Consider the following 26,695-nt stretch of genomic DNA (forward strand, 5'->3'; position numbering starts at 1 on the left):
AAAAAACCAACAACTAGTATTTTCCCTGAACTTGGAAAGGGCATTTTCACTCTTGAAAATCCCCAAGCACGTGACTGCATTTACAGAGAAAAAGTGACATGAGCAAAAGCAACCATATAATTGGGAGGGAAAAAAAATACAGGATGTTTTGAGAAAATCTAAACTAATTTGCAAAAAAGTTTTCATTTTTGGAAAAAAGGCCATAATTTGCCAAATCACATCCCCGCCCCCCCTTTCTTCAGAAAAAAAGCCAAGCAGCTCTGATCACTGGTGGGTGGAAGTATTTGTTTGCACATTCTAAGTCTTTCCTAGTTTTCTGTGACTCAGGCAGGGACCTTAGGGAAAATGCTGAAACATTTCACAATTCCTCTTAGTAAGAAACTGCTTGACAGAGGCTTTGCTCTCTGTGTAGAGCAGGAAAAGAGGTCGCCATTGCTGGGTCTTCCTGAACGACCCCATGAGGTCGTGACTTATAGGCACTGGAAGCAAAGACAAGTCCTGCATACAAGATAACAACAAGCTATTGTTGGGTCCACTTTCAACAATTTAATTACTGTTTCAGCCGGCAACCCCAATCCTGAGGAAATGCAACAGGGATCTGGGAGCAGCAATTTCCCCTTCATCAGGGGTATGTGAGATATAAGGGGAAGGGAGAGCAAGAGACTCAGGGAGCGTAGGGGACACGGTGTTATTGTCGGTTTGCTCCCTGCCTGCCCCGCTCTTTCATCCTTACTTCTGAGTAAAGAAGAAAAACAGAGATCTGTCAGAGGCCTCATGCCTCAGGAGCAGAGATGATGCAGAGCTACTTGCTCTGAGCTAGGGACCCCGTTCGCAGGTCCTAGGTCCGAGCATTTATAATCCTCAAACACAAATCTTGGCTCTCTTCCCATTCCTTAGTGTTGTCCATCAAGCCTGACAGACACAAGCCTTTCTCAATGGCCCTGATACCCCTTTCATTTCATCATTTGCCTCTGCATGGCTTGTGGGGAGAACCATCCCTGTCCCCGCTCCGTGTGCTCTTCCTGAAGGCAGGTATGACGCCGTGCCTGAGGCCCTGCTTGTGGCCTCGGTCCAGCAGACTGGCCGTGGCAGGGGTCCATGGGCCTGCTCTCTAGGACCTTCTCGCGTGAACTTGACTGGTCCCCTGCTCCGGTGGGTCTCCCACAGCAGCTCACATCCTGCTCAGCATATGTTCAGAAAGGGGCTCTTCAATAGCTGAGTCCCTCCTTGCAACCTCAGGTGATGTTGCAATGATCTTTGTGTATTTGTGCTACTTTTGCCTGCCACATTTAGTCCCCAGGATCCCTGGGCACTAGGGCTCCCTGGGGCTCAGACCTGGCTTTCAACAGGCAGCACATCCCCAGCAAGCTCTGTTTTTACCAGGACGGAGGTAAACAGGGCAGTTTTGAACCCCTCTCCCCTGCTCTCTGTCTCCAGCCTAGTGGAAACGCATGTAAAATCAGATCTTCTCCCTGCATCTCTCCTCTTTGCTGTGACAGACCCTGTCTCCTCCCCATTTTGTGGACCTGCAATTAGCCGCAGCTGTAATTTAGTCCTGTCTTGAATGAATTGTCTGCCTGGATATTCAGGCTCTCATATAGGATCTCGCCAGACTGTTTGAATGGGAAACAATTTCCCACTAGGAAATTAAAAATGCACAAGAAGGATGTCCCAAACACTGAGTTTGCTGAGGGAAGCAGGAAGGAGGGAAGGAAGGAGAGGACAGAACTGACAGGCAACGGGAGATGAATGGAGGGGAGACTGAGTCCTACAAAACTCTCCAGTTAGATTAACCCATCAGCAGGTATGCCCCCCCTTGTGCTGCAGCTGAGCTTTTCAAGCTAGAACGGGGGCGGGCAATTATTTCGGGCAGAGGGCAGCTGACTGAGTTTTGGCAAGCGATCGAGGGCTGTGTGACAGGTATCTAGGGGCAGATAAATGCTATTATAAATTTTTAGAGGCCCCGCGGGCTGGATAGACTGGCTTGGCAGGCTGCATCCGGCCCGCGGGCTGCATTTTGCCCACCCCTGAGCTAGAATGATACCATGGGGCAGAGCCTGCTCGAATACCCACATGTGGCTCCATGCAGGGGAACCCTCCAAATGTTAAACCCCTGCACTCTCACAGCACCCCAGGGGTGCAGGCTAATAAGGGAATTTTGTTCTTTCTTTTCAGAAGTCAAAACAGATGTTAGGCAGCACCTGGCCCTGGCCTAAAGAGCTGAATCAAATGGTTTGGGGTCTCCACATGCCTCTGCTCTACATACACTCCTTCCTTCATTCCACATCCATCATACCAACCCACTAATGGTTGGTATGACAGAGTTGTCGATTTTAAGTATTTTGATGTGAGACACAACGGGCACTTTTCCCCTGTGGGTCCACAGCAGGGGACTTAAATGACCTGCTGAAAGTCAATGGCAGGGCATGAGGCAGGGGAAAGGTCAGTGGCAGGATGCCACTTGAAGAGCAAGGCACTGAACCTAGGTTTCCACGGTGTAGGCTAGCACCTTGGCCACTGGGCCATCCTTCTTCTCTGGTCAGGTGCTGCATGACCTTCAGTAAGGTCCCAAACCTCGGTGTGGCTCACTTCCCTCATCTTAAAATAGGAATGATAACATTGAGAAGTGTGTGATGTGGCCGATAAGCCTTGTCAGGCAGCAGCAAAGTATTAAGTGGGCAGCCAGCTGCTGCTCAGTTGGTACATAAACCCATGATGGCCGCAGAGAGACAGGGAGATGCTCAGGCTGAAAGCCAGCCAGACAGAGGCCCAGCTGGCTCGGCCGCCGACTGACTTGGAACGGGCCAGCTAAAGGCAGTCAGGATGAAGAATGGACAGTCTGATGACAGGCAGAGGCCTGGAAGGCTATACATCTGGAGGAACTTATGAGTTTGGACGATGTACAGCCCTGACCCAGGGAAAGTTACTCAGATCTGGCGTAGAATTACTCTGGGAGAAATTAGGGATAAAACAACACTGATATAAGTACACCAGTGTAGATGTCATCTGTCTGCAGCACATCATGGGCTAGACTTTTTCTTGAGGCAAACTATAAGTTACCTGATCCCCTGCTACCTAATGTTGAAGTACTGTAACAACAATGTGTTGTGTGCAGCTACCTCTGGATAGCTGCAAGCCTGTCTCCTCTGGATCCCAAGTGTGATTTATAGTGCTGTACACAATGGATACAAATCACGCTGGAGTCAGAGGAGGGGCACATGGAAGTGCTCTGGGTTAGGATACAAGGCAGTCGAGGGGAAAGAGACTTAACCGTGGGGGTCTACTGCAGACCCCCCAACCAAGGGGAAGAGCTCGACCAGGAATTCTTAAGTCGGCTCACGGAGGTAGTTAGGTCAAAGGACGTGGTCATCATGGGTGACCTGAACTTCCCGGACATCTGCTGGGAAGAGCAGTCAGCCAGGTCTGACGGCTCACGTAGGTTCCTAGCCAGAGTGCAGGACCTCCATCTAACCCAGGAGGTGCACAGCCCCACCAGGGGGACGCCTTGTTGGACCTGGTGCTGGCCACGGGTGACGACCTGGTGAGGGGGCTGTGGGTGCTCGACCACCTGGGTGACAGTGATCATCGCCTGCCAGGATTCACCATCCAGTGCAAGGTGGCAAAGGCCTGCAGCAAGGCAGCAGCCCTAGATTTCAGGAGGGCAGACTTCAATGAGCTAAGGGGAATAGTCGGGGAAGCACCGAGGTCCCGGGGGAGAGGGGAGCCAGGTGTCCAAGGAGAGTAGTTGCTCCTTAAGGAGATGATCCTCCAAGCCCAAAGAGAAGTAATCCCAACACGGATCAAAGGGGGCAGGAGGGAGCAAATGCCCCCATGGCTCACCAACAGCATCCGGGAATGTCTCCTAGCTAAAAGGGAGGTGCACACCCAGTGGCAGGGAGGGGCCATCACCAGGGGGGACTATACTGCGGTTGCTCGGGGCTGCAGGGGGGGGTCAGGAAGGCCAAGGCGGAGATGGGACTCAAACTAGCTTCCCGGATCAAGGACAACAAGAAGTCCTTTTTTATATGCATAGGGGGCAAAAAAGAAGGTATCGGGTAACGTGGGGCCCCTGCAAGGCACGCTAGGAAATTTGGTTGTCACACCAGATGACAAAGCTAACATATTTAACGATTTCTTTGCCTCCATTTTCCTGAGCAGGGACCACATCAGCCCCCCGACACCGGGACCACCTCAGGTCCCAGGGGAGGCGCACCTAGGCCAAGGGTCAGTGAGGACCTAGTCAGGGAACTTCTGGAGGGACTGGATGTATTTAAATCAGCCAGTCCAGACGATCTCCACACCCGAGTGCTGGGGGAATTGGCTGAGGTCATTGCAGGACCCCTGGCACGGCTGTATGAGCACTCGTGGTGCCCTGGTGTGGTGCCAGAGGACTGGAAGAGGGCCAGTGTTGTTCCTATCTTCAAAAAAGGGGAGGAAGGAGGACCCAGGAAACTATAGGCCAGTTAGTCTTACCTCGGTCCTGGGTAAGCTTTTTGAGACAATTATCCAGGCACATGTCCACGAGGGGCCAGCGGGGGAGACTATGCTTAGGGGCAACCAACACAGGTTCATTAGAGGCAGGTCCTGTCAGACCAACCTGATGGCCCTCTATAACCAGGTCACCAAATCCTTAGATGCCGGGGTAGCAGTGGACATCGTCTTCCTGGACTTCTGGAAGGCCTTTAACACTGTCTCTCACCCCGTTCTCATTAAGAAACTGGGGGACTGTGGTGTTGACACCTACACAGTCAGATGTGTCGCCAACTGGCTGGAGGGCTGCACCCAGAGAGTGGTGGTGGACGGGTCATTGTTGACCTGGAAGGACGTGGGCAGTGGGGTCCCCCAAGGCTCGGTCCTCGGGCCCGCACTGTTCAACATCTTCATCAGTGATTTGGACGAGGGGTAAAAAGCACCCTGTTCAAATTGGCTGATGACACTAAGATGTGGGGGGATGTGGGCATGCTAGATGGGAGGAATAGGCTGTAATTGGACCTAGACAGGTTACAGGGGTGGGCGGATGAGAACAAGATGGGATTCAACACTGACAAGTGAAAGGTGATGGACCTGGGGAGGAACAACTGGCACCATACCTACGGGTTGGGGACTCCCTTCTCATCAGTGCAGAGGCAGAAAAGGATCTTGGGGTCATCATTGACTCCAAGATGAACATGGGCCGGCAGTGTGGGGGTGCAGTCAGGAAGGCCAACCGCACCTCGTCATGCATCCACAGACGCATCTCGAGCAGGTCCAGGGAGGTGATCCTCCCCCTCTATGCAGCACTGGTCAGGCCGCAGCTGGAGTACTGCATCCAGTTCTGGGCGCCGCACTTCAAGAGGGATGTGGACAGCATGGAGAGGGTCCAGAGGAGGCCACCCACATGATCCGGGGGCAGCAGGGCAGGCCCTACGAGGAGAGGCTACGGGACCTGAACCTGTTCAGCCTCCACAAGAGAAGGCTGAGGTGGATCTAGTGGCCTGTTATAAACTAGTCAGGGGGGACCAGCAGGCATTGGGGGAGTCACTGTTCCCCCGAGCACCGCCAGGAGTGACCAGGAATAACGGTCACAAGCTGGCAGAGCGTAGGTTTAGGTTAGATATCAGGAGGCACGACTTCACGGTCAGGGCGGCTAGGGTCTGGAACCAACTTCCAAGAGAAGTGGTGCAGGCTCCTACCCTGGGGGTGTTTAAGAGGAGGTTAGATGAACACCTTGCTGGGGTCGTTTGACCCTGTACTCTTTCCTGCCATGGCAGGGCGTCGGACTTGATCTGCTCAGGTCCCTTTGACCCTAGAAACTATGAAACTACAATATGGCATCTCTCCAGGCCCTGAGAAGCTCATGGAAGCCAGCAGCTTCTCCCTCTTTTTGAACTCGATTACAAGTGTCAAACTCATTTGGTAGCCTTGGGGCAGGATCCAGACTGTGAGGCTCCTCGCAGGCCAGATCTACATCCAGCTCCAGAGGCAGGGTGAGCTGGAAGGTGTCTCAGAGAGCCACAGGCCTTAATGCTGCTGTCACTTGCCCTCCCCTTGTATCCCTGTCCCCCTAGGTACCCCACGGGCCAGATGACAGCTCCGTCTGAAGACCAGATGGTTGATACCCCTGGACTGGACCGCTGCTATGGACTTGAAACCACTCCGGGGCCAAGGGGGAAGTGGTGGGGTGGAGGCAGGTTAGGAGGTGGCAAGCAATGTCACTGGTGGAATTAGACACTAGAAGTCTCCGCTTCACCCATCGAGGCGGAGGATGCATTACTGGTGGACTCCAGGAGTAGACTTCTAGGGTTTGAAGGAGAAAACACAGTTCCCGCCTACTTCAGTCCTAAATGCTACCTGACAGGAAAGAGGTGTGGAGCAGCCACTGTGAGTCACTCTGCCCAAAACAGCTCAGAAAGCCAGCAATTAAAGCAGGAACAGACAAGGACTGGTTATTTATAGTGGCAGCAAACACCCTCTTCCATTTCTCCGCTTCTGCTGACCCGGGGACAAAAGTGGGACTTGTTCTGAACTCCCATGCCAGCCTCCCCCCACCCCCCAAAGTCAGGCTGTTATAAGAAAACAAGTCTGCAGCCAAACTTGAGGTCTGCAAAACTCCTGTTAGCTTTGCTGGGATCCACAGAGGCATACACAGAGGGAATTTATCTCTGAGCAGCCTGGTCTGGTGCTATCACACGAGATGGTAGGGGGGCTCTCCCCGCTTTTTCAGTCTGAGCACCGCTGGCCTCACATTTACTCACTGGTTGATGGTGCCTGTGGTGAGAGCGCTGACAATCCAGCGCAGGTCCAGGGTCTTGAAGGGGATGACAATCATGCTGACATTTTCAGGCAGCTCTTTGAAGCTCTCGGGGTAAATGAAGTGATGGGTCGTTTTGCTCCCGACGTCCAATTCAAACCCAACTGTGGGGGCACGGTTCATCCTGCCACCCAAAAAGAAGACGAGAGGGGAAAAACATCAGGAGGAAAATTGCTTCCATTGTTTCCCCGGGTGCTTGCTGGGGAGGAGGGGGAGAAAAAGAGTCTCTGGGCTCAAGTCTCATTTATGTGACACACAGAATAAAGGGGATTTAAAGTAGGCTTAATTAGCTGGGGGGGCGTAATAAAGAGGCCATCATGTAAGCTGGAATTAGGCACTCGGTTTTTTTCTAATACACTGAAGAATGTGACTGTATATAAGGGGCTGTAATCTGAAGGCAATATGTGCTCCACTTTCACAAAGTCACATGCAGCACTTGTGTGAAACGGTAAATCTTCCTATCTGCTGAGCCCAAGCCATGCCAGAGTAACAAGCGCTGGGCATTTCTGCTGTTCCTATTTGCACTAGTGAGTGCCTTATTCTGCAAGCAGTTCCAGTGGTTTCAATAGCGTGACTCACAAAGTAAGCGGCTGCTCCGTGGGAGGCAAAATTGTGTCCGTTGCTAACTAAGGTGAAAGGTCTGCCATTGCTACACACCTTGGCCAACAGTCACCAATGCACTAAGATCAAATACAGACTAACTAGATATCACCATGCTTTCACGGAGATAAGCAGCACTACCATTTTACTGCTGAGAGAAAGGAGACCCAAAGCAATCGAGGGACTTGCCTGGATCCACACAGTGGCTTGGCACCAGATCCCAGACTAAAGCCCAGGTTTCTTGGCTCTCAGTCACATGCCCTAATCACTAAACAATGACATTAATCCATGAGCATTAGCAAAGTAAACCTCACGCAATGTAAAACTCAGCTGGATTCAGAGTGTGACAAATTGGAGCGGTCAATCTGGATTCAGTGAAGGGGTGGTGTGAACTCTGAGTGAACCTAGCTCCTTTACAACGGGGGCTCTGAATTTGGGGCTTTCTTTTCAAACACAGCCAGGCTCCCAAAACATCCCCAGGCTACGCTTCTTATCTCAGGGTGGTTAACGTGTCTGGGCCACTGGCACATGTTAGTTTTGGCATGTTCACCTCCTGCTGAGTGGTACCACTGAAGGGCTGGGTCTTCACTGTGGCTGCCTATACATGCATTTTAATTAGAGCAGTTCCCAGAGAGCTGCTCTAATTAAAACAGCTCACCATCACGTGTATTAAACCCCCGCGTGTTTCCAAGTGGCCATGGGATGCTTTATCTGAAGCTCATTTGACAAGGGCTCAATATAAGTGATGGCGGGGCATGGAGGCGATGCTGGAACAATCCTAATCAGAACGGGAAGCAGACTCGATTAATCTTGAATGATTATTATAACACGGACAAGCATGTCTACGGGCAGCCTGCCCGTGTTTTTACCTCTGGACTGCTGACGTGCTCTAGTCATCTAAAAACACAGCTTACAGAGCATCGAAGACAGGCGTGCCAGCTGCCACTGCTGAATTGAGCGTGGCTCTACATCTCAAAGCTGTACTCAGCGCTCTTTGGTTTGTGCATGGCCCCTACTGTGTTCAGTAGGTGCTTGTGTCCCCAAGGGTGAGCACACAAATGCAGCCACTCAATCCAGAGAGGTGGAAGGGTGCTCTTGAGCTGCTCTGGTCTCCACTTGTGCGTGCGTGTTTGTGTCCGGGGGTGGGGAGGGATCTTGCAAATTGCTTTCTACAAGCTCTGATGCTTGAGTCCACGACACACAAATAATTAAAGGAAAGCACACATTCTCACAAGCCCATTTACACGCCTGCTAATCTAGATCCAAATTCTGCTAGGCTTTCACTCGCATATGGCTCTCTTGAGGTTACGGGTGTGTAAGAAGAGCTGCAGTCAATCAGTTAATGGAAGATTTAGTTTGGGTGTGACTGAAACTATTCCAGCTCAGTGAGCTGGGGCCTTTATGGTGGAACATTTCTGTCAGTGTAAGAAGATGCCAGTGGATAAAAGAAAGGGTGGGCTGTTCCTTATGCACTGGCATCATGGCAGGCTTCAAAGGTCACTGTCTCCTTTTTTTGACCCTATATAGGCAAAGTTCCAGGTTCGGTGGAAAGCCCCATGTCATCTCAAAGGCTCTTCCTCCTGGGGGACTGCTAGTCTCTATTGCACCTGAAACAAGGGGCACAGCGATTACAGATAAAAGGATCCAGTTCAAAATCACACAACAATCTCCCCCCTCCCAGTGATGAAGGGTTATTATAAAGGGTTTTCTCTCAAAGCAAAAGTTAGGGTATGCTGCTTCCTCATTACCACCATCAAGACAATTCCCTGGGCCTAAAAAGGACCTGCAGTTATGTCTGATTGTACTGATTCAAACATATCCCAGACGTGACACAGCACTGGATGGAGCATGGGAGGGGTCCAGATATGTCTGGAATGAAATTCAAGTCAATCTTTCCTCTGAGTCAGTAGTGAATCAAGAGCATCGCCAGGAGTTACCATACTGCTCCTGAGACACGAGCAGATCTTCTGACTGCTGTATTCAATAAAGTTCCCCTGGCCGCTTTGCAGAAGCAAGGTTATTAAGCTGGATATTGTGGGTACACACCATTTTGAGTAGCTTGGTTCTGACTACCTAAATTTCCCTGCCCTTCCAGTTCGATATGTTCTTACCATGCCTGGCGATGCCGTCCATTACAAAACAGCTGCAACTGCCCGGTTGCTTCCTGCCCTGCTTTGTGTTTTGCTGTCCACAGAGGAACTGCTTCTGTTCCACCCCAGAAGTGAATGAACTCTGGGGAGAGGTTACGCTAGGGTGAGGGCAGGATCTGATCCGGGGTATTAAAGTTTGTAAAAATTGCCTACCAAATGCAAATCTTGTATTTATTTAAAACCATCATATCTGAATGGAGAAGTAGGTGCCCAGCATCAGTTACAGAGGTTGCCTCTGTTCCCAGCAGACCGAGGCTGGTGTTTGTACAGTTAACATGTGGGGCCACATTCAACCCTCGTGAAACTAGTGCAACCAGGAGTCACACTAGCTCCCAGTAGCTATACAGGGAACTGAGAGAGCCCAGTGCCATACAGGATCTGACCCATGTGTGGTTCAAAGAGCAACACAGATTCCCAGGTCTGTGCTCAGGGAGGCAGTGATGTGTGTATTGGTAACTGTTCTCATGCAAGCCAACTTCTAATTACTTCTCTGGGAGTATGATCAGAACCCAAGCCCAAAACTGCACTCTGCCATGCATCCTTCTGCATCCCAGTTGCCTCACAGGATGCAAATCAGGGCTCAGTTGGGCCCTAAAGACACTGGCAGGCCTGAAATGATGGAGCCAGGTCCTTCCACCTCCCAAGGACTCACCTGAGCACAAAGTCATGGCTGTCTATGTCTTGGCCGTAATGAGATTGCCGGAGGTTCCCGGAGTTCCCCACAACGGCGCACCTTCTGCACATGGAAGAGCTTCTCTCCTGCAGCTGATTGCCATCGCCCGAAATGGTCTCAAACAGCTCCTTGATGGTTTCATTAATATTCTTAGGATTTTTCTCTCCTTGCAGTTTCTGTTGGGAAGAACAGGAGTGTTCTGGGTTATTGATGCTGGGAGCTTCTGGCAGAGGAAGATGCTGCTGACTGCTCCTTAGCTGTGCTAATGGCTTGTGATATGTCGCAACACTTCCTGGACTGAGGAGGACAGGATGGGAGTTCCTGTTCCCCAAGAGTTTTTAACCTTATTCCCCCCCGACTCCCTTCCATATCCTCGCTCTTCACCTGGTGACTGTGGGACACGTGGTGGGACACTCATCTGTGCAGCACAGTGCCTTCGGCTCAAGCACCCAGCACTGAATTTAGTTGGGCACATACCTCCACTCCCCAGAAGCTTTGTCTGGTCCCTGAATCAGACTTCCTCCACCGTGACAGCTTGTTCACACCCCTCTGGTGTGAACGAACAGAATGAGCGTGGCAGAATGAGCGGAGAGCACAAATCCAGGAGGAAAGAGTGGCCAGGATGGGTGGGGAAGAGGGCAGAGCACATGCTGCTCTGGCTCTTCTGGACTGCGGAGGAGGCGATCTGTAGCCGAGTGGAGAGCCACTCTAAGTAGGCCTGCTAGGTCTTTGCTGCGCATCCTGCCTCTAGAAAGCGCCCACTGTCTCTGCAAGGAGATTCCCTGGTAGGGAGGCAGCGTGCTACTGCAGGCAGGAGTCGAGGGCTGCAAACCATATGCCCCTCCCTAGGGAAGTCGTGCTTCTTTTATTTGGGGACCTGCTCTGGCCGAGCTGTGAGTTCAGTAGTGCCTTCATGGAAGGGTACCGTTGAACCCATGAAAAGTGCTGCTGTGTGGGTCTTCCTGTGCCTTTCCTCTTTGCAAGGCAGGACGGGGGCTGCTGCATGACCCCCCTCTCATCGGCTACATGGAACTTGTGCTCCAAGCAAGCCCCGGGTGTGCTCCAAGCAAGGATCAGGGAAGGGGGACAAGGGCCCCTCCTTCTGTTTATGTGCCCAGCGCACAGGGCTTCCCTTACAAAAGGGGTACTAAACCCTCAGCCCACAGGCCAGATCCAGCACCCTGCGCTGTGTTATCTGGCACTCAAAGATCCCCATGGATTGACTGGGGGAGGGGCTGCTACCAACGTGGCCCTGAACGGTAGACTGAGTGTATGCGTCGGCATGGGCCCCCGTCCTGGCATGTGAGGTCAGACGCAGGCAGTGTGGGCCCCCAGGTGCATCACACACTCGGATGCACCTTCGCTGCTTTAATTTGGGAGGCACGCTTCTAAGCCCCCAGGCCAGGAGTTTACCAAGAGGAGATTACATTTGTATAGGGAGAACAAGCATATGCCTAATCACAGCAGAGATCTACGAAGCGACGTAACCTTCAAGTTCGGGTCAGAAAGGATCTCTCCCTGGGGGCAGTTTATTTCCTACCTGGTTTCTTATGCTTTCCTCTCCAGCCAGGTGCACTGCACACTACTGGAGGCCAGATTAGTTGGACCACAGGTGAGCCATTATGAGCCATTATGATAGTGCCTTTGCTCCAACACAAGCAGATCCCTTCTCTGACCACCTTCAATATTCCCTGCGGTATTTCAGTGCAGGAAAGGAGATGGCATGAGCGATTTCTGTACTTTCCCCCATCTTTGTTCAGGCGGCCATTCTCAGGAGTGGCACTGTGCAGAAGCCAGTTCCACAACGGGGGGGTAAGTGGTGAGACTCATCCAAATCCCAGGAGAAGGCAAGATGCAGAGTAAAGCCAGAGTAGTCGACATTAGCACTGTGCCTGCCGAGCTCATTCTGCCAGGTGGGTGTGTGGGCACGTGCCGAGAGCACAGGCTCAGTGATGTGTTTATAAATCCAACCCCAAATGCATTTTCAAAGCAAATTTCTTCATACGGATCAAAGGGATTTAAGGACTGATCCTTCAACCCGAACCCACAGAAATGAATGGGGGTCTTTTAATTGATGTTGCTGTACTGGGCGGGAGGTGCTATGTCTACAATGAATACGACCGTCTCTGAAGGAGCTTGTTCTGGGTTATCTGAACACGCACAGAGATATTTCTCTCCTTCTCATTCTGCAAACTTGAATTTGTCCTTCGGTTCCTCAGAAAATGCCATCTTTTCTTTTTGTCATCCAAATCTTTCTCCAGAAAGGCACCCTTGAGCTGATCATATACCTGAGAGAATTTAGACCACTGGGTAATTTTTTCAGAACGTCCTAAGCACCTGAAAGTAGAGAGACTGAACGGCATTGTCTTCCCGAGCAGAACCGAAGCACGGCTAGAGGGATGCGATGGGTGCAATGATCTTTTTATGTCTTTGAAGGGTTAAAGGCTGCCTGGAGAATAGAAGGGGACAGGGCCCTTTATATACAAACTCTCCTTTCTGTTCTGCTGGCATGAATCTGGAGTGATTTCATTGAAACAAATTTGATTAAACACAGCTACAGAAGCCAGGAGGAAACGGGAGAGTATTTCACAAGAACCACGGCTACAATGGACGGCATTACACAACAGACACATCCAGTGCCCCTTAGCCAGCTGCTGGGGCTAGATAAACCTAAAACAGAGGTGTTCCTGTTCCTGACCCTGCAAACATTGCAAACGCTCTGTTTCCATATCCTTATCGCTCGCTGCAATTTGTGTGGTTTTTCTGGACTGAATTTTCCACGCTCAATCTCAGCACAAACCTGATTCTCTCTGGAAAGTCCTCACAACCGAGTTAGAACAGCAAGGCACGCAGTCAGCTCAGAACCTGCTGACTCTGAAAACTTTCAACGTTACGTGTGGGAAATGGTTACTGAAGACTGCTTGCTGGCTTGGCTTGACAATCTATTTCAACGTAGCTAAATCACAGGCATTTCAAAAGTCAGGTTCTCGTGGATGAAATGTGTCTGACAGTCCCGGGGTCCCTGAGTCAACGCTCCACCACGCTCCACGGAGGCGCCTCCCCAGCACTATAAATGCCGCGTTGACCCACATGTCCGGAGAAAGGGGGAATCAAATAGTGCTGCTTTCTACACCAGGCTGAGCCTCTGTGATTATAAGCAAGCTGTGTGCAGGAACAGCAAACCTGAAACCTACTCAAGTTTTCAGAAGATAACTGACTTACAAATAGTATCAGATATGCATCTCCTACATCTGAAATACCCTCTCTATCTGTGGTTTTACAATCACATCCTCCTAGAGTCATTTGCGTATGTTTTCCATCTCCTTGATTGCTCTGCGAGGCATGCAAGCAAAAAGGCCAGCTGAAGCAAAAATGCTCTCTATCAAAGGAAACAGGGGAAACACCCCTTTCTATGTGTTGTTCCTTTTCAGGCCGGTGGCTGGCCAATGCCTCTGGCAAGCGTGCCAGGTTAAGTCCAGTGTATGAAACAATGCCACCCACCCTCACAATTGGCCATTTCTGCTGCCCGGTGTCGCTGAATCGCTTTGCTACACGAGCTGAGTTCAGCAGCATGTACCCCTGTAGGACCCGACCTGGCGCCAGCAGTGACCCCCCAACACCTACTCCAGGACTGGTGTTTCTATCTCTCCCCTTCCCCAAGTGCCACTCCGATTCCCATCCCCGCCGCAAGTGCCACAATACTTCTTGTTGCCAGCACGCCCTTTAACTTGGTGCTTGAGACTCACATACTGAACGCACTTGCCTCCCGTGCCACTTGCTGCCACGTCTGCACCATCTGCATGCCATGCCTGGGCTGACCGTGGAGAAACAAGCCACTTGTCCCTCGTCTGGGCAACGCGGCAAAGTAGAAGTCAAAAGCTGTCCAAGCTGTCTGCTCTTGCCTCCTGGCTGGGCTTGTGGTGGGAGTGGGAATGAGTGGGTAGCGCTTGTTTCTGAGCCCAGGAAAGAAGCAGAGCGGACAACTTGGAAGGGTCCTGACTTCTACTCCTGCCCCTGCCAGTACTGGTCAGGCTTTGATCTCCCCCATGTGAAGTGGTCTGAGGTGCTGCACGGCACAATGGCGATTTCACACTTCCAGCCCAGAGCATCTTCATTAAACACTCACACTCTCCCTTCAGCTTCTCTCTCGATTTCTCCGTCTATACACTATGGATGATCTTGAATATGCCTCACAAAGCTGCTGTCAGGACGGATGTTTGCACTGTGCTCTGTGCTGGAAAAGTGCTCGGTAAGTCTTTCTGTTAATTCTGTAGATTAACACAGTGATGTAATTAGCAGCTGTACCAAACACTTCTCGCTGAGTTTTACTGCTGCAGCTACATTTGCAAATTTGCTTTGCTTCCTGTGTGTTTTTTAAAAAAAATCCAATCATTTTAGAACGATTTAGTAAATTAATTTCTAAATCATTTTACAATGATTTTGAGATTAATGCTGGGACTTGAACGTAGGTTACCATCAGACAGCAAATTACAAATCTAATCCAGGAATGTGCTCGCTAATGATCTCCTCCCTTGTTTGATTTGTTAAGTATTAACAGTAAATCTAATCCAGAACCCACTGAATTCAATGGGAAGCAGCAAACTGTAATGCTGGACTGCCAGTCAGGAGTGTGGGGTCTGTTCCTGGCTATGGCCTGGATGTGCTGTTTGATATGGGGCATGGTGTTTTACCTGTCTAACTCTCTGCTTCCCCTCCCTCCTCTTGTCTGCTTTAGACTGTACAGCAGGGGTGGGCAAAATGTGGCCCGCGGGCCAAATGCGGCCCACCAGGCCATTCTAGCCAGCCTGCGGGGCCCCTAAAATATTTGGAAATGTTATATTTATCTGCCCCCAGCTGCCCGTCATGCGGCCTTCAACGGCTTGCCAAAACTCAGTAAGCAGCCCTCCGCCCGAAATAATTGCCTTCCTTTGCTGTACAGGCAGTCCTCAACTTACAACGTTTCGAGTTACAATGCTTTGCACTTACAGCACTTATAAATTGATACCCTGCTTCAACTTCCGATATCACTTTCGACTTCAGAACATTTGACCCAATGCCACATCACGCCATACCAGCGAACAAGTTCATTGCGTCGCCCATCTCCCCGGAGAACATCTGTCCAAACTTCCTTGGACACTTTTTTTAAGAAAGCAGATGAGACTCCAGAAAAACCTGCAGCCAAAACTCCTGAGAAGACTGCAGCCAAGAACCCTTCAAAACGTCCAACCGAGAACCCTTCAAGAAGTCCAGCAAAGTCGCCTCAAAGAAGTCCTTCCAAATCAATGAGATTGCTATTTACAATATAAATACATCCATGTAGCTATATTACTCATCTATAATTGATCGAATACAAAATTCTGGGGTATTTTTGGTGAAAATAAGGTATCCGGCCTTGGTTCAGGAGCCAATCCCCTATTTATAACATTGTTTCCTATGGGAAAATTGGTTCCGAGTTACAACGTTTCAATTCAAGACCCGGTTTTCAGGAACCAGTCATGTTTAGTCTGAGGACTGCTTGCAAACGTTTTAGGGCCAGATTGTCTCCTATGATGTATGAACATGGATCTAGTAAAACAATGCACTTTCTTAAGCTAAATCTGTGTGGCAAAGGCAGTGTGTGTGTGTGGAGGGGGGCATTTAATGCACTTTTGATGAGTCATTTGGTTTTCAACCCTTTAAAAGATCATATTTTCAAGTTTTTTCTCAACGCCCACAAGAAGTAGTAACTGATTTTTTGTTTTAGATGAGTGGCAAAACCCAACCAAATGTCACAAAACAAACGATAAAGTCTTGGTCATGCAGTAGTTTACGGGCTACGTGTTGCAGTTAAGATCGCCAGGGGAACTTTGAAGTTGATCTGAAGTATTGCAGCTTTAATACACTGATTTCAGTGGAGTCCCTCTGCGTTTACAACAGGGTAAGTGAAAGCAGAGTCTGAGCTCTTAATTTTTTATGTTTCCTAACCTGCAAGATTAAAACAAAACTAGTCCCCAAAACACTTTAAAGAAAAGCTTACTTTGATGTTGGTTCCCTATGGGCTTTAGACAGACAATGGTGGCCTTTCCCACTGATTTTAGTTCTATGTTATTATGCTTCAGGCTAAAAATATGGACCCGGTTGTTACTGCTGCATTATCTTTAGGCTAACTCAAACAGTGGAAGCATACCTAGCATTTCTGTAACAGAGAAAATACCATTACAAGTAAGTCAGCTAAAGAAGGGGGCTGGGAGGCAGATATAAGCAGAAAAACATTGCATCACACAACAGGACCTGCCAACTTTCAAACACAAAGGCTCTTGCACGCTTTTTAAATCTTATAAACCTATTTAATTAAGATTAAACCTTGTGACGTGTATACAGGTGCCCCTTGGGGATAACACGAGAAAAGATTCACAGCACAGGAAGCCCCAAAATATCTTTTTGAGAAATAAAGTTGAATTTTTAATCTGAGTTACAGCAAGTGCTCTGCATTTTCTGCAGTAGACTGTAGAGCTGAGTGTGGAATATGACTGCATGTTTTTTAGTATGGAGGATTGCCTTGTCAGCTTGCTTAGACGAAAGCAATGTAAAGAAGATAACAGGGCATTCAAAAATGCTGAACTGCTTTAAACAAAGACACAACAGATTAAATTGTCATGTTTCACATGCCTGGGAACGGGTGAAGAAAGCCTATCTCCTGCTGTAGACCATTAGAATACGTTTGATTAAGTTATCCATAGTATAGTGTTTTAGTAGGCCTTAGGAGGCTAACTGTTACATTAGCATAAGTTAATTTAACAAAAAGCAGTGTGAGAAAAATGGAACTAGGTTTCTCGGTGTGAAATACTTCTCGGAAAACTAGCTAATCTCAGAACATCTAATCTTGATAAAGGGATTTTGGTTGGTTTATACCATCTTTATTAATAGGATGACATAATGATCTTTTTATTACCATATTTGTCCAGGTTTCTACGCTCATTTTGTAAGGCTTTCCTATGAAGAAGGATAAAAAGAGGGCCGGTGATCCAAAATGTGTTCCTTTTGCATTCTGTGCTGAAGTTCCCATCTGCAGATGTTCGGAGGATCCTGTGCCCCTTAGAACTTAGTCTCTGTTTTGGGTAAGATCCTCTTGACAGGTTGGCCACCTGTCTGGACTCTCAGGATTTGGGGGTTTAGATTATATTAAATTGTAAGTCTGTTTAGCTCATAATTTATAACGGCTTCTAGTTTTATAATTGATTATAAATACATCTAGGTATATCTGTATTATGCATTATCTGTATTGCATTCTCATTTATTTGTTAGCCATCTTCATGTTTGCAGCAGTTTAATAAAGTTTGCTGTGTCATCACTTCATAGAACTACTTCTTTGCTGGGTAAAAAAGGGCTGGTTTAACATTGTTCCTCGGTCCTTTCACTTCAGATGTTTGTCAATGTTTTCATAAAACAGTCATGTTTAAGCCAATTGGCAGGTCTCATGATGCAGTGCTTATTTATACAAACTACCCTTCCTTCCTAATAAAACATTACACATTAGAGCAATGGCAGAAGCATTGGGCCTTCTGGCTGCAGGTTCCTTGGGTTGATGGCTATTTTTGCATCTAGCACAGTGCCAAACAACTCATTTGTGTTGACCGGCAATAAGTTATAGTTTCACAGATAGATAATATCTCCACTGCAGTCACAATGGCATCTAAATTACAGTACCAATAAGACAGGGACCCAGCCCAACTTGCTACTTTGCAGTCTCTGTTCTCCAAAAAAACCAACTTTAAATAGCTCCCATCAAAGCACCAGCACTTCAGTAGCCATTTTTTTCTAGCACTATTATGGTCAGAAAGTCAGAAATAAGTAAGTTGGTACAAGTGCCAATTAAATCCGGCCATTACCTTAAGTTGTAATGCTCCCTTTAGGGCTGGCAAGAAATGTTACAATCACTTTTAAGATCAGCACAGATTTAAGAGGCTATCGAAAAATCCATTAACATAAGAACAAAATTCTGTCCTCAGTTAAACAGAACTGTGTTTCAGACAAGACATAGAAATGGAGACCTGGATATTTCTGGTTATTTAAAATTAGATGTAGGCCAAATATTTTTGTCTGACAGTACATTAGCCAAAAAAAAGAAGAAGCATTGGGATGACCAAAATTTTCCCCAAATGTAAGTTGCATCTGGCTTTAAAAAATTGGGGAGAAAATTGGAAAAGTAAAAATGCCTAAGGGTTGACATTTTCAAACAAGAACCTTTGACTTTTCATGTTAAAGTGCTGTATACATCTTGAAATTCACCTACATCTTTAAAATACAAAATAAAACAAAAACAGTATGGAACATTTTGAAGGGGCTCAATTATTTGAAAATTAAATGAAAATTTTCATTTTTGGCTTTTTTGGCTGGATCAAAATGATTACTGTTATCAGTTTCATTTCATGACCCTCTTCTCTACTCAGCGTTGGTGAGACCCCAGCTGGAGTACTGTGTCCAGTTCCGAGCACCACACTTCAAAAAAGATGTGGAGGATCTTGAAAGGGTCCAGAGAAGGACCACAGAAATGATGAAGGGCCTGGAGGACAAACCTTATGAGGAAAGACCAAGGGACCTGGGACTCTTCAGCCTGGGGAAGAGAAGACTGGGGGGGACTTGGTGGCTGTAGATAAGTATGTCAGGGGTGAATATCAGGATCTGAAAAAAAAACCTGTTCACTAGGGCACCCCACAGGAGGACAAACAGCCATGGCCATGAAGTGTTAGAGGACGGTTTCAGGTTGGATGTAAGGAAGAACTTCTTTATGGTAAGGGTGACCACCATCTGGACTAGACTTCCCAAGGAGGCCGTGCCATCTCCAACCTTGGAAGTCTTCAAGAGGAGACTGGATGGACACCTTGCTGGAATTATTTATTCACAGCAGTGTTCCTGCCCAGAGCAGGGGGTTGGACTTGATGGTCTTTCGAGGCCCCTTCCAGCCCTTTATTTCTATGATTTCCTCTTTCTTCTACCCATCCCTCTCCAAAGTTTCTGTTTCAGGTTGACCTGAACTAATCTCCCCACTACCAGTCTGACCACGACATAGGAAAACCGTTGTTGACATGGCTCTATTAAAGATCCCAGGACATTTTTTTATAAAAGTATGGGCGTTCACAATGACAATAGGAGCCAGGTTCCAGGATGACTACTAAATTCTGCTTGCTTGGACTCCCCTGGCAAGTACAGCAAGACAAATCCAGTGTTATTACCATCCTACATATGGGGGGGGGGTCCCTCTAACTAAGAAACTTCCCCTACCAGGTCACAGCTTAAAAAGCTCTTTTTTCAGGGTGGATGTTACATGGAGAGTTACATAAAGGACATCCTCCACTGAGACATAAGGGTTTAGCTCTGAAAACAGTACGCCACCATAGGAGGATTCTGGCAGCTGCTGAGCACCTCCTGACAGCAAGTATTCACCTTAGTGCAGAGACCAGTAGGAGCTGGAGGTGCTCATCATCTCACAGGATTGAACCTGTAATCAGTAGGGCTGTGTGAAATTTCACCGAGCGTTTCGAAGCTGTTTTGATGCGTTTTGAGCTCGACACAGCAAAATAGAAACGAAACAAAAAGCTTCGAGACAGCTTCGAAATGAAATGAGGGCGCTTGAAATGTTTCAAAAGTCCCTGCTCATGCAATGTTTATACCTCAACTGCCTGATCTGCTGCTCTGCTTTTTGTCTTATCCCGTGCTCCCTACCCCATCTGCTGCTCTGCTTCCTGCCTGACCTGCCATTGTGCTGCTTGTCCCCGCCTTATTTGCCATGTGTCACGCACACGGAGGCCGCCTGTGCCATTAGTGACATGCATGCCTCTGGCTGGCCACCCCTGGATTATATTAGCCAATAAAACACTGCTTATTCTTATCCATATGGGATTTTTAATATATTTAACCCTGTTAAGTTCTGAAGCCCTGTAGTACCTTATGGCAGGGAGTTCCACAAGTCATTCTGCAACTTTTGTTTTCTTTTTATTTCGTCCCCACCTTAAAACTATGCAAGCAGAACATTAATACTCTCAGGATGCCTTGGCTGCTTTTAAATATTGTAGGTAAGATAAGCATTATTACAAATATAAGCTATACAAAAGGAACAGGCACAAAAAATGTTCAAGATTTTAAGAAGAAGAATTTTGTAGTTATGGGATTGTATTAAGATCTGAGAGATTCATGTTCAATTCTCAGCTCTGCCACACACCTTTGCATCTTTGGGCAAATCAGCGTGTGCATATCAGGGAGACAGGAGCAATAATACCGACTTTTTCTACTCTTTGATCATCTTGCCTATTTAGACTGCAAGCTCTTTCAGTGGGAACTCTCTCTCACTACTGGACGGTGCCTTGGCCCTGTTATGAGGCACAGGCCTCGAATTATTACCGCAATACAAACAAATAACGATTACGGTACAATAAAAACACTGGCACTTGCCCAGCTCCCCACTTACCAGCCACCACCTGTAGCTGTCTTGAGAAATCAAGGCGTTTTGGGTGGTCAAGAGAGGTTGCATAGTTTGATTAAACCTCTCATCAAACCACAAGGAAAGTCCCAGCTCAGACACGCACGCCTTGCAGCTGCAGGGTCTCCTGGAGTGTTTCATCAGTTTTCTGAACTGCTCCGAAAACTGCATAACAATCTGCTGGGGGGCCCAGCTGACCATGGCCTCGTAGTGATTGTAGTTCAGGAAGAATGACATCGCCGCTATGAACACAAAGAGGAACGAGAACATTTTCAGATGCCGCCTCCTCATGGTGATGGTTTTCCCTGGGGGGTCCTCAGGTCTAGCTGGCAAGGTGTGACACAGTAACCCAGGTTAAGGCAAAGAGGGGACGCTGCAGGATTTCTAGTATTAGAAGGTGTTCAGGCCCAGCACTGCAATTCAGTTCTCTCTCTTGTGAAGGGACAAGTCTTAATTTTGTCCACAAGCATCAAAAAAGAAGAAAAAAACGTTTTTTTTAAAACCAGTTTAAAATTGTCCCAAATCTCTCTTCCACGTTCCTCACACCGTTACAGTTTCTCCCATGGAGGGTTTAATCAAAACTGATAACCGCAGTTTCCTCTTCCCATTCCAGCAGCTTGAGAGGTAATTAATAGCAGTATCAGAGCCTGAGTTTACTGAGGCAAGCGAAAGGGCTAGACAAAACTTCTTTTTCCTGAAAATGGTTTCATTCGTGTGTGGTTGCTTAGATCATCTCATGGCCCGTGTCCCAAGTGATAGAGATGCCTTCATATTCCTTTAAGCCACAGAGAGTTGTCTGCCACCTGCACAAAATCACAAAAAGAAAACACATGAATTTTTGTGGTTTGCTTTCCCCACCCAACAGCTTCAGACAATCTCAAGAGCCCTGGAAATAAAAGCAGATACAGCTTCCAGGCCTTTGCACAGTGAGAAATTTCATGGTGGCCTTTCCAAAGGGAGGAAATGTCAGCCTATAAAAGCTGAATCTCTGCCCGTTGATTTAATGGTATATAGCTAAGGCATCTTGGCCCTTTTTGATCACAGTGTGCAGACACCGTGCTAAATCAGCTCAACACCTTCAACTGACCTTGACGGCCACTAGCTTCACTGAGTATTTATAACTAGTAGCGGAGGGAAGCAGAGGGCAAAGGGGCTGGGGGAAAGGGAGTCAGACAGACAGACATGCACCCACTCCTCTGGATGACATGTTCTCGGGTGATGGCCAGCCTTACGATTAACAGAGCAGGATCAAGGCTGTCAGAACAGGGAAGGGGAACGTCAAGCAAGAAGTTGCCGCGTTCTGCATATGCTGATGCACGGGGTAAGGAGCCCAGGAAGAGCGCTCCTTCTACCACCACCGCCCCTGGCCTCGGGAGTTTAACAGGGCAAAGCCCCCAGTTGATGCCTAATTTGTTTTCTGACCTGGAGACTGAGAGAGACCCGTAGCTTTTTTCTACTTCCCTACTGACTGAATGCTCGACATGTCCTCTGTGTTTGTAAGAAGCCAGCACAGCACTGATAATTTTTCAAACGTTTTTACTGAAAAAAGCAGACAATTCTGGGGTGATAAATACAGCTTGCATTATTGGAATGTGAATGTGTGTGTGAAAGCGCCACTTTAAAATAACATTTTCTATAAAAATGGAACAAATAATGAATTATTTAATACGCTGAACAATTTAAAATAAAATGGGGGAAGTTTTTGTTTTTTTTTTTTTTAAATTAAAAAACGAAAAGTGAGTTCCTTCTAAATCCTTTTATGTTACTTTGGCATTTTAATTTTAAACTACCTCTGTACATGTCTAAGAGGCCCATGGCTATGGGAAGCCATTGTATTTCACAACATAAGGCCACGAGACGAGCGGAGTCAAGTGTAAACCCAGGTCTGGGAGTCAGGGCTCCCAAGTCTGTCTCCTGGCTCCTTGTGACCATGGGCAAATAGCTGAGGCCAAAATGCTTTTAAAAGCGATGGCCAAACTGGGAGAGTCAGGATGGGACAATACAGGGCCTGGTTTTCAGGTGTGCTGAGTAACTTCCAGTGAAGTTGAGAGAACTCAGCACCTTTGTAGAAAAGGCCCCTGAAATCAGGGCTGGCTTTGGAAAATGTTGCCCTCCGCCTCTCTAGAGCCTCTGTGCTTGCATCTGTCCGATGGGGGAGGACGATACCTAGAGGCCTCCAAGGTGGGTTGCGCATTCAATTAATTCCTGTTCGTAAGGCCAAGTCTGGGACTCGACAAAGCCACTTACAGGGAGTCAGAGCCTGACAGCTGTTCCTGGGCAGCGTGCACCTCTTGGGCAAAGATGATTTGGTTTGCCTGTTGTAAGGGCAAACGTGCCAGGACCTGTGTTGTCCTTTACATTAACATGACCGCACAGACTCTACTGCCTCCCACTCTATATCCTAGCAGCTGTGGGTTTGGAGGATGCCCCAAAGTACCCACTACCACAGTGTGCATTGTAAGGACAGAAGAGCAGACGGATGGCAGACAGCACCTTTGCCCACTTTTCAATCCCGCCTCCTGGCCAAAACCCTGAGCTCTTCATGCGAACGGACTCCACTTCCGTGCTGCCCAATCAACAGCTGCGTAGTTGGGCAAACAGCCCCCTTTCTCACTCCTGCTTCCAGCGGGAGGCTTTCGTCCTCGAGAACTAGATCCGACCTGGTCCCTGCTGTGTGCAGAGCACCACGCCGTGGCTGGAATCCGTTCCAAGGAGGCCCGGCATTTTTAGACGGTTCCCAAGTATAGGGATCTGGACGTCTGTGGGCATCAGCGTAATGAGATCAGAAGGGACAAGGAAATGCAATGGAATTGCTTGTTAAGTGAAAGACCTGACCTACATCTGATTTCTACACCCTGAGAAATCTAACAGGAGAGATGCGTGGATGCAGTGCTGCTAAACCAAACATCCTAGAGACAGCCCCTGAACATTTGACCATTCAAGAGATATTTTAAAAAAATGTTTTGGATGATCTTTCTTTGTTTCCTGATTTTTGAGCACTTGACATTCATGTCATCAGGCTAGTTTCATCAACGGTCAAGGCTAGAAACATGCTTTTGATGAAGTGAAAGCCGAATCTCAAGTTACTCACATGACTCCAGAGGGATTTTGAGAAAATTACCAAATATTGTGAGGTTTGCATCAAATAATATATATATGTGTGTGTGTACATAGAGAGAGAGAGAGAGAGAGCGAGAGAGCTATATAGTGCGTGTGTATATATATATAGCTATATCTATAGCTCTCTCTCTCTCTGTATATACACACATAAACACACATATAAACACACACACACACACACACACACACACACACACACACATATAATGGTTCATGTCTGTGTGGCGCTACCACCAGCAAGTATCCTCTCTTCCAGACTCTTCAGCCTGGGGCTTCAGATACTCCCAAATCCTTGGCAGGCTTCCTACGTTCAAGCCCCGAACCCAGAGGCCTGGGGATTCAGATGCCCCCGAATCTCGCTTGCCCTTACCCAAAAGGACAAAGAAGCAAGCTAGGGAGAAATCCCCCACCTCCTTAAAAATAAAGTATGCAGCTGAAATCCTTCCACTGGGAGGCTATAGTAGACTCTTGTAGGGGGGCCTGCGCACTGTGCATTGGACAAGCCCTCCATCTTGCACCCCACCAATGCCATTTAAAGTGATCCGGGCCGGGTGACCATGGCATCTCCTACTAGAATAGGGACTACCCTTGATCTCAGCCAATAGGCCAAGGTCTGCATCAAATGATGGTAGTGGGCAAGCACGACAGGGGGATTGGGGCAGCAAGTTTTGATAAGCCAGATCAGCCCTGGGGGGTATGGGCACATGAACAAGTTACCGCAGGACAAAGTACACTCCAGGCAAAGCACATGAGCTGCTAATCGCTGAGTTTCTCACTAAACTACAAGTGGAACGAGACACTTCAGAAATCTCACAGATCATCTTCAGATGAAGGCTGCTTATGTGGCTAAAGTACTGACTAGGACTGAGAAGATGAGTTCCCGGCAGTGGGCTTCTTGTATGACTAGCACATTACTTCATCTCTGCGTTTGATCGGTGAAATAGATACTAAACTTCCTTTCCCCCCCATGTGTTGGCTGTTCAGATTGAAAGCACACCAATGTAGAGACTGCCTCTCGTTCTGTGTTAAAGTGCCACTTGTGATGGAGACCAGACTGGGGTTGCAATATGAAATAATATCAGTCTGTGGAAGAACTCGCCCATTTGGGGCTGAAAGCAACTCCTTCCCAGTTCTGGGTCTGATCCAGAATTAAAGGCAACCCAAGCCGGCGGATTCAGCGCCTCCCTTTGCATTTGAGGGAAGGTGCCCTCTGGTCTAGGTCCCAGCACTCTCTGAAAAGCAAAACGGAACAACCCAGGGAACACTGGAAATATTTATTTCCCACAAAATGTAAAATCTTGCCTTAACCTTAACCCCCCATGTATACGTGCATTACTTACTATAGAGACCTTAACTGAGGCTCACATCCAACCAGTCTCCCTGCCTCCTTCAGGGGTCCTCCAACAGTCTATTGAAGTCACAGAGAAACTTTCCATGGATTACAACAGGCTTTGGATCCCTTGAGGACCTGCTGTATCGTACGTAGCGGGAAGCGGCAGAACAGCAGGGAGGTGGATGTACATCCCCCCTTCTCTTATCTAATGCAGCTTCTGTTGCTACTCGGGGCTTGTCAGACACACTTCGCACTTGGCTCAGGCCCAGACTATGTTTCACTGAAGGATTCACAGCTTCCCAATTTCCAAATTTCCATCTGAATGCGTGTGCATGTGATGAAAGACATAGAAAACAAAATCACCTTGAGAGTCTGTCGATGACTGCATCTAAACAAGCAAAAAGCTTCCCGCTTATGACCCTGGAGGAGCCATCACTGGCATAAGATGCTGGTCTGTTTGGGTAAAGTTGCCTTCTAATACTAAACAGCCTGGGTTAAAACAAAAACAACCTCAAACCTCCTAAAAGCTATAATTTCCGGGAGGGTTTTTTTTTGGTGTGCTTGTTTTAAAAGATTTTTTTAAAACAAATATTTCATGTAGTGAAAGTGCAAGAGAGCTGTGCCGGGCTCCTAAACAAACACGAAGGTTGCCAAGATTTTTTTTTTTTGAACACAGCTACAAGTTAAAACACGCATTTAGACTTGCTGTTGAAAAATGCTCTGTTTACACACTTGGTTCCAGTGTCTCCAACCACATAATCGCACCTTCTTCTATAGCACACGATGGGTAGGTGAGAAACCAGAAGAGTCGCCCTGGGTTGTCTTGTGTATAACTATCCACAGGGCATGCTATTTTAATTCACGTTATATATTGAATCCTATGTATACTCACATTTCCTAGAGGAGTGCAGGTTAAAAGGGCTACACTGGCTGGATGGCACCGGAGACTGCTGAGATGATTTGGGGCCTGATGAAAAACCTCCTGAACTGAACGTGGCTTTTGCTGACTTTGTTGGGCTTGGACATACATTTAGGCTTTAGCCTCTAGGTCACCAGTTAAATCCAATACAGTGATCAAAATGTTCCCGTCGGTTCTTCCCTTTGGATCTGGAGTACGTGATCGACCCCCCAGCACACAACGGTCCTTGCCACGACGGAAACACCCCGCTGTCCTGCTGGATGCTCCCTGGCTGGGCTGACAGACTGCAAAGAGGAGGATGGCAGCTGACCATGGGGATCAAGGCAGAGGCATTTTGGGTTGCAGTGCTGTACCTGCAGCACCACTAGAGAAGAGGTTGCCCCACAGTCCTGCTGGTCTGGAACTGTATTCAGGCCGCTACGGGCATGTCTACACGTTGCACTACGGTGACTTTGTTACTGTGCCGTGCTTTAGTACTTCTTTTGTCTGGCAGCAAACGAGAGGCTCACACCTCAGCAAACACTATTTCCTTGCCCATGGCATCAGTAAAAAAGACCAGGGGAGCCTGAAACTGGCTTTGGGCAAACCTGCCTTCACTCTCCACCTTCCCTGAGGCTGTAAGAGGGGGAAGACTGCCCTTTGGAAGTACTCAGT

At 48.0% G+C, this 26,695-nt stretch overlaps 1 protein-coding gene across 6 annotated transcripts in view; it reads right to left on the reverse strand.

Moving 5' to 3' along the window:
• Positions 1-26,695, reverse strand: part of ST3GAL1 (ST3 beta-galactoside alpha-2,3-sialyltransferase 1) — a 122,170-nt gene that overhangs the window by 14,563 nt on the left and 80,912 nt on the right. For 5 of the 6 annotated variants that reach the window (XM_090040683.1, XM_090040686.1, XM_090040689.1 and 2 more), the window contains 3 exons: positions 20,658-21,472; positions 10,193-10,389; positions 6,735-6,914 (listed from right to left, as the gene is read on the reverse strand). In XM_090040683.1, the coding sequence (XP_089896809.1) occupies positions 6,735-6,914; positions 10,193-10,389; positions 20,658-20,960 (680 nt within the window). In that variant the 5' untranslated portion in view covers positions 20,961-21,472. Of the gene's footprint in view, positions 1-6,734; positions 6,915-10,192; positions 10,390-20,657; positions 21,473-25,129; positions 25,388-26,695 lie in introns of those variants that run through there. The other variant, XM_090040688.1, reaches the window with a different exon arrangement.

This window comes from Crocodylus siamensis, chromosome 3, assembly GCF_052110815.1.
Source record: "Crocodylus siamensis isolate JL-2025a chromosome 3, ASM5211081v1, whole genome shotgun sequence".
NCBI lineage: Eukaryota > Metazoa > Chordata > Crocodylia > Crocodylidae > Crocodylus > Crocodylus siamensis.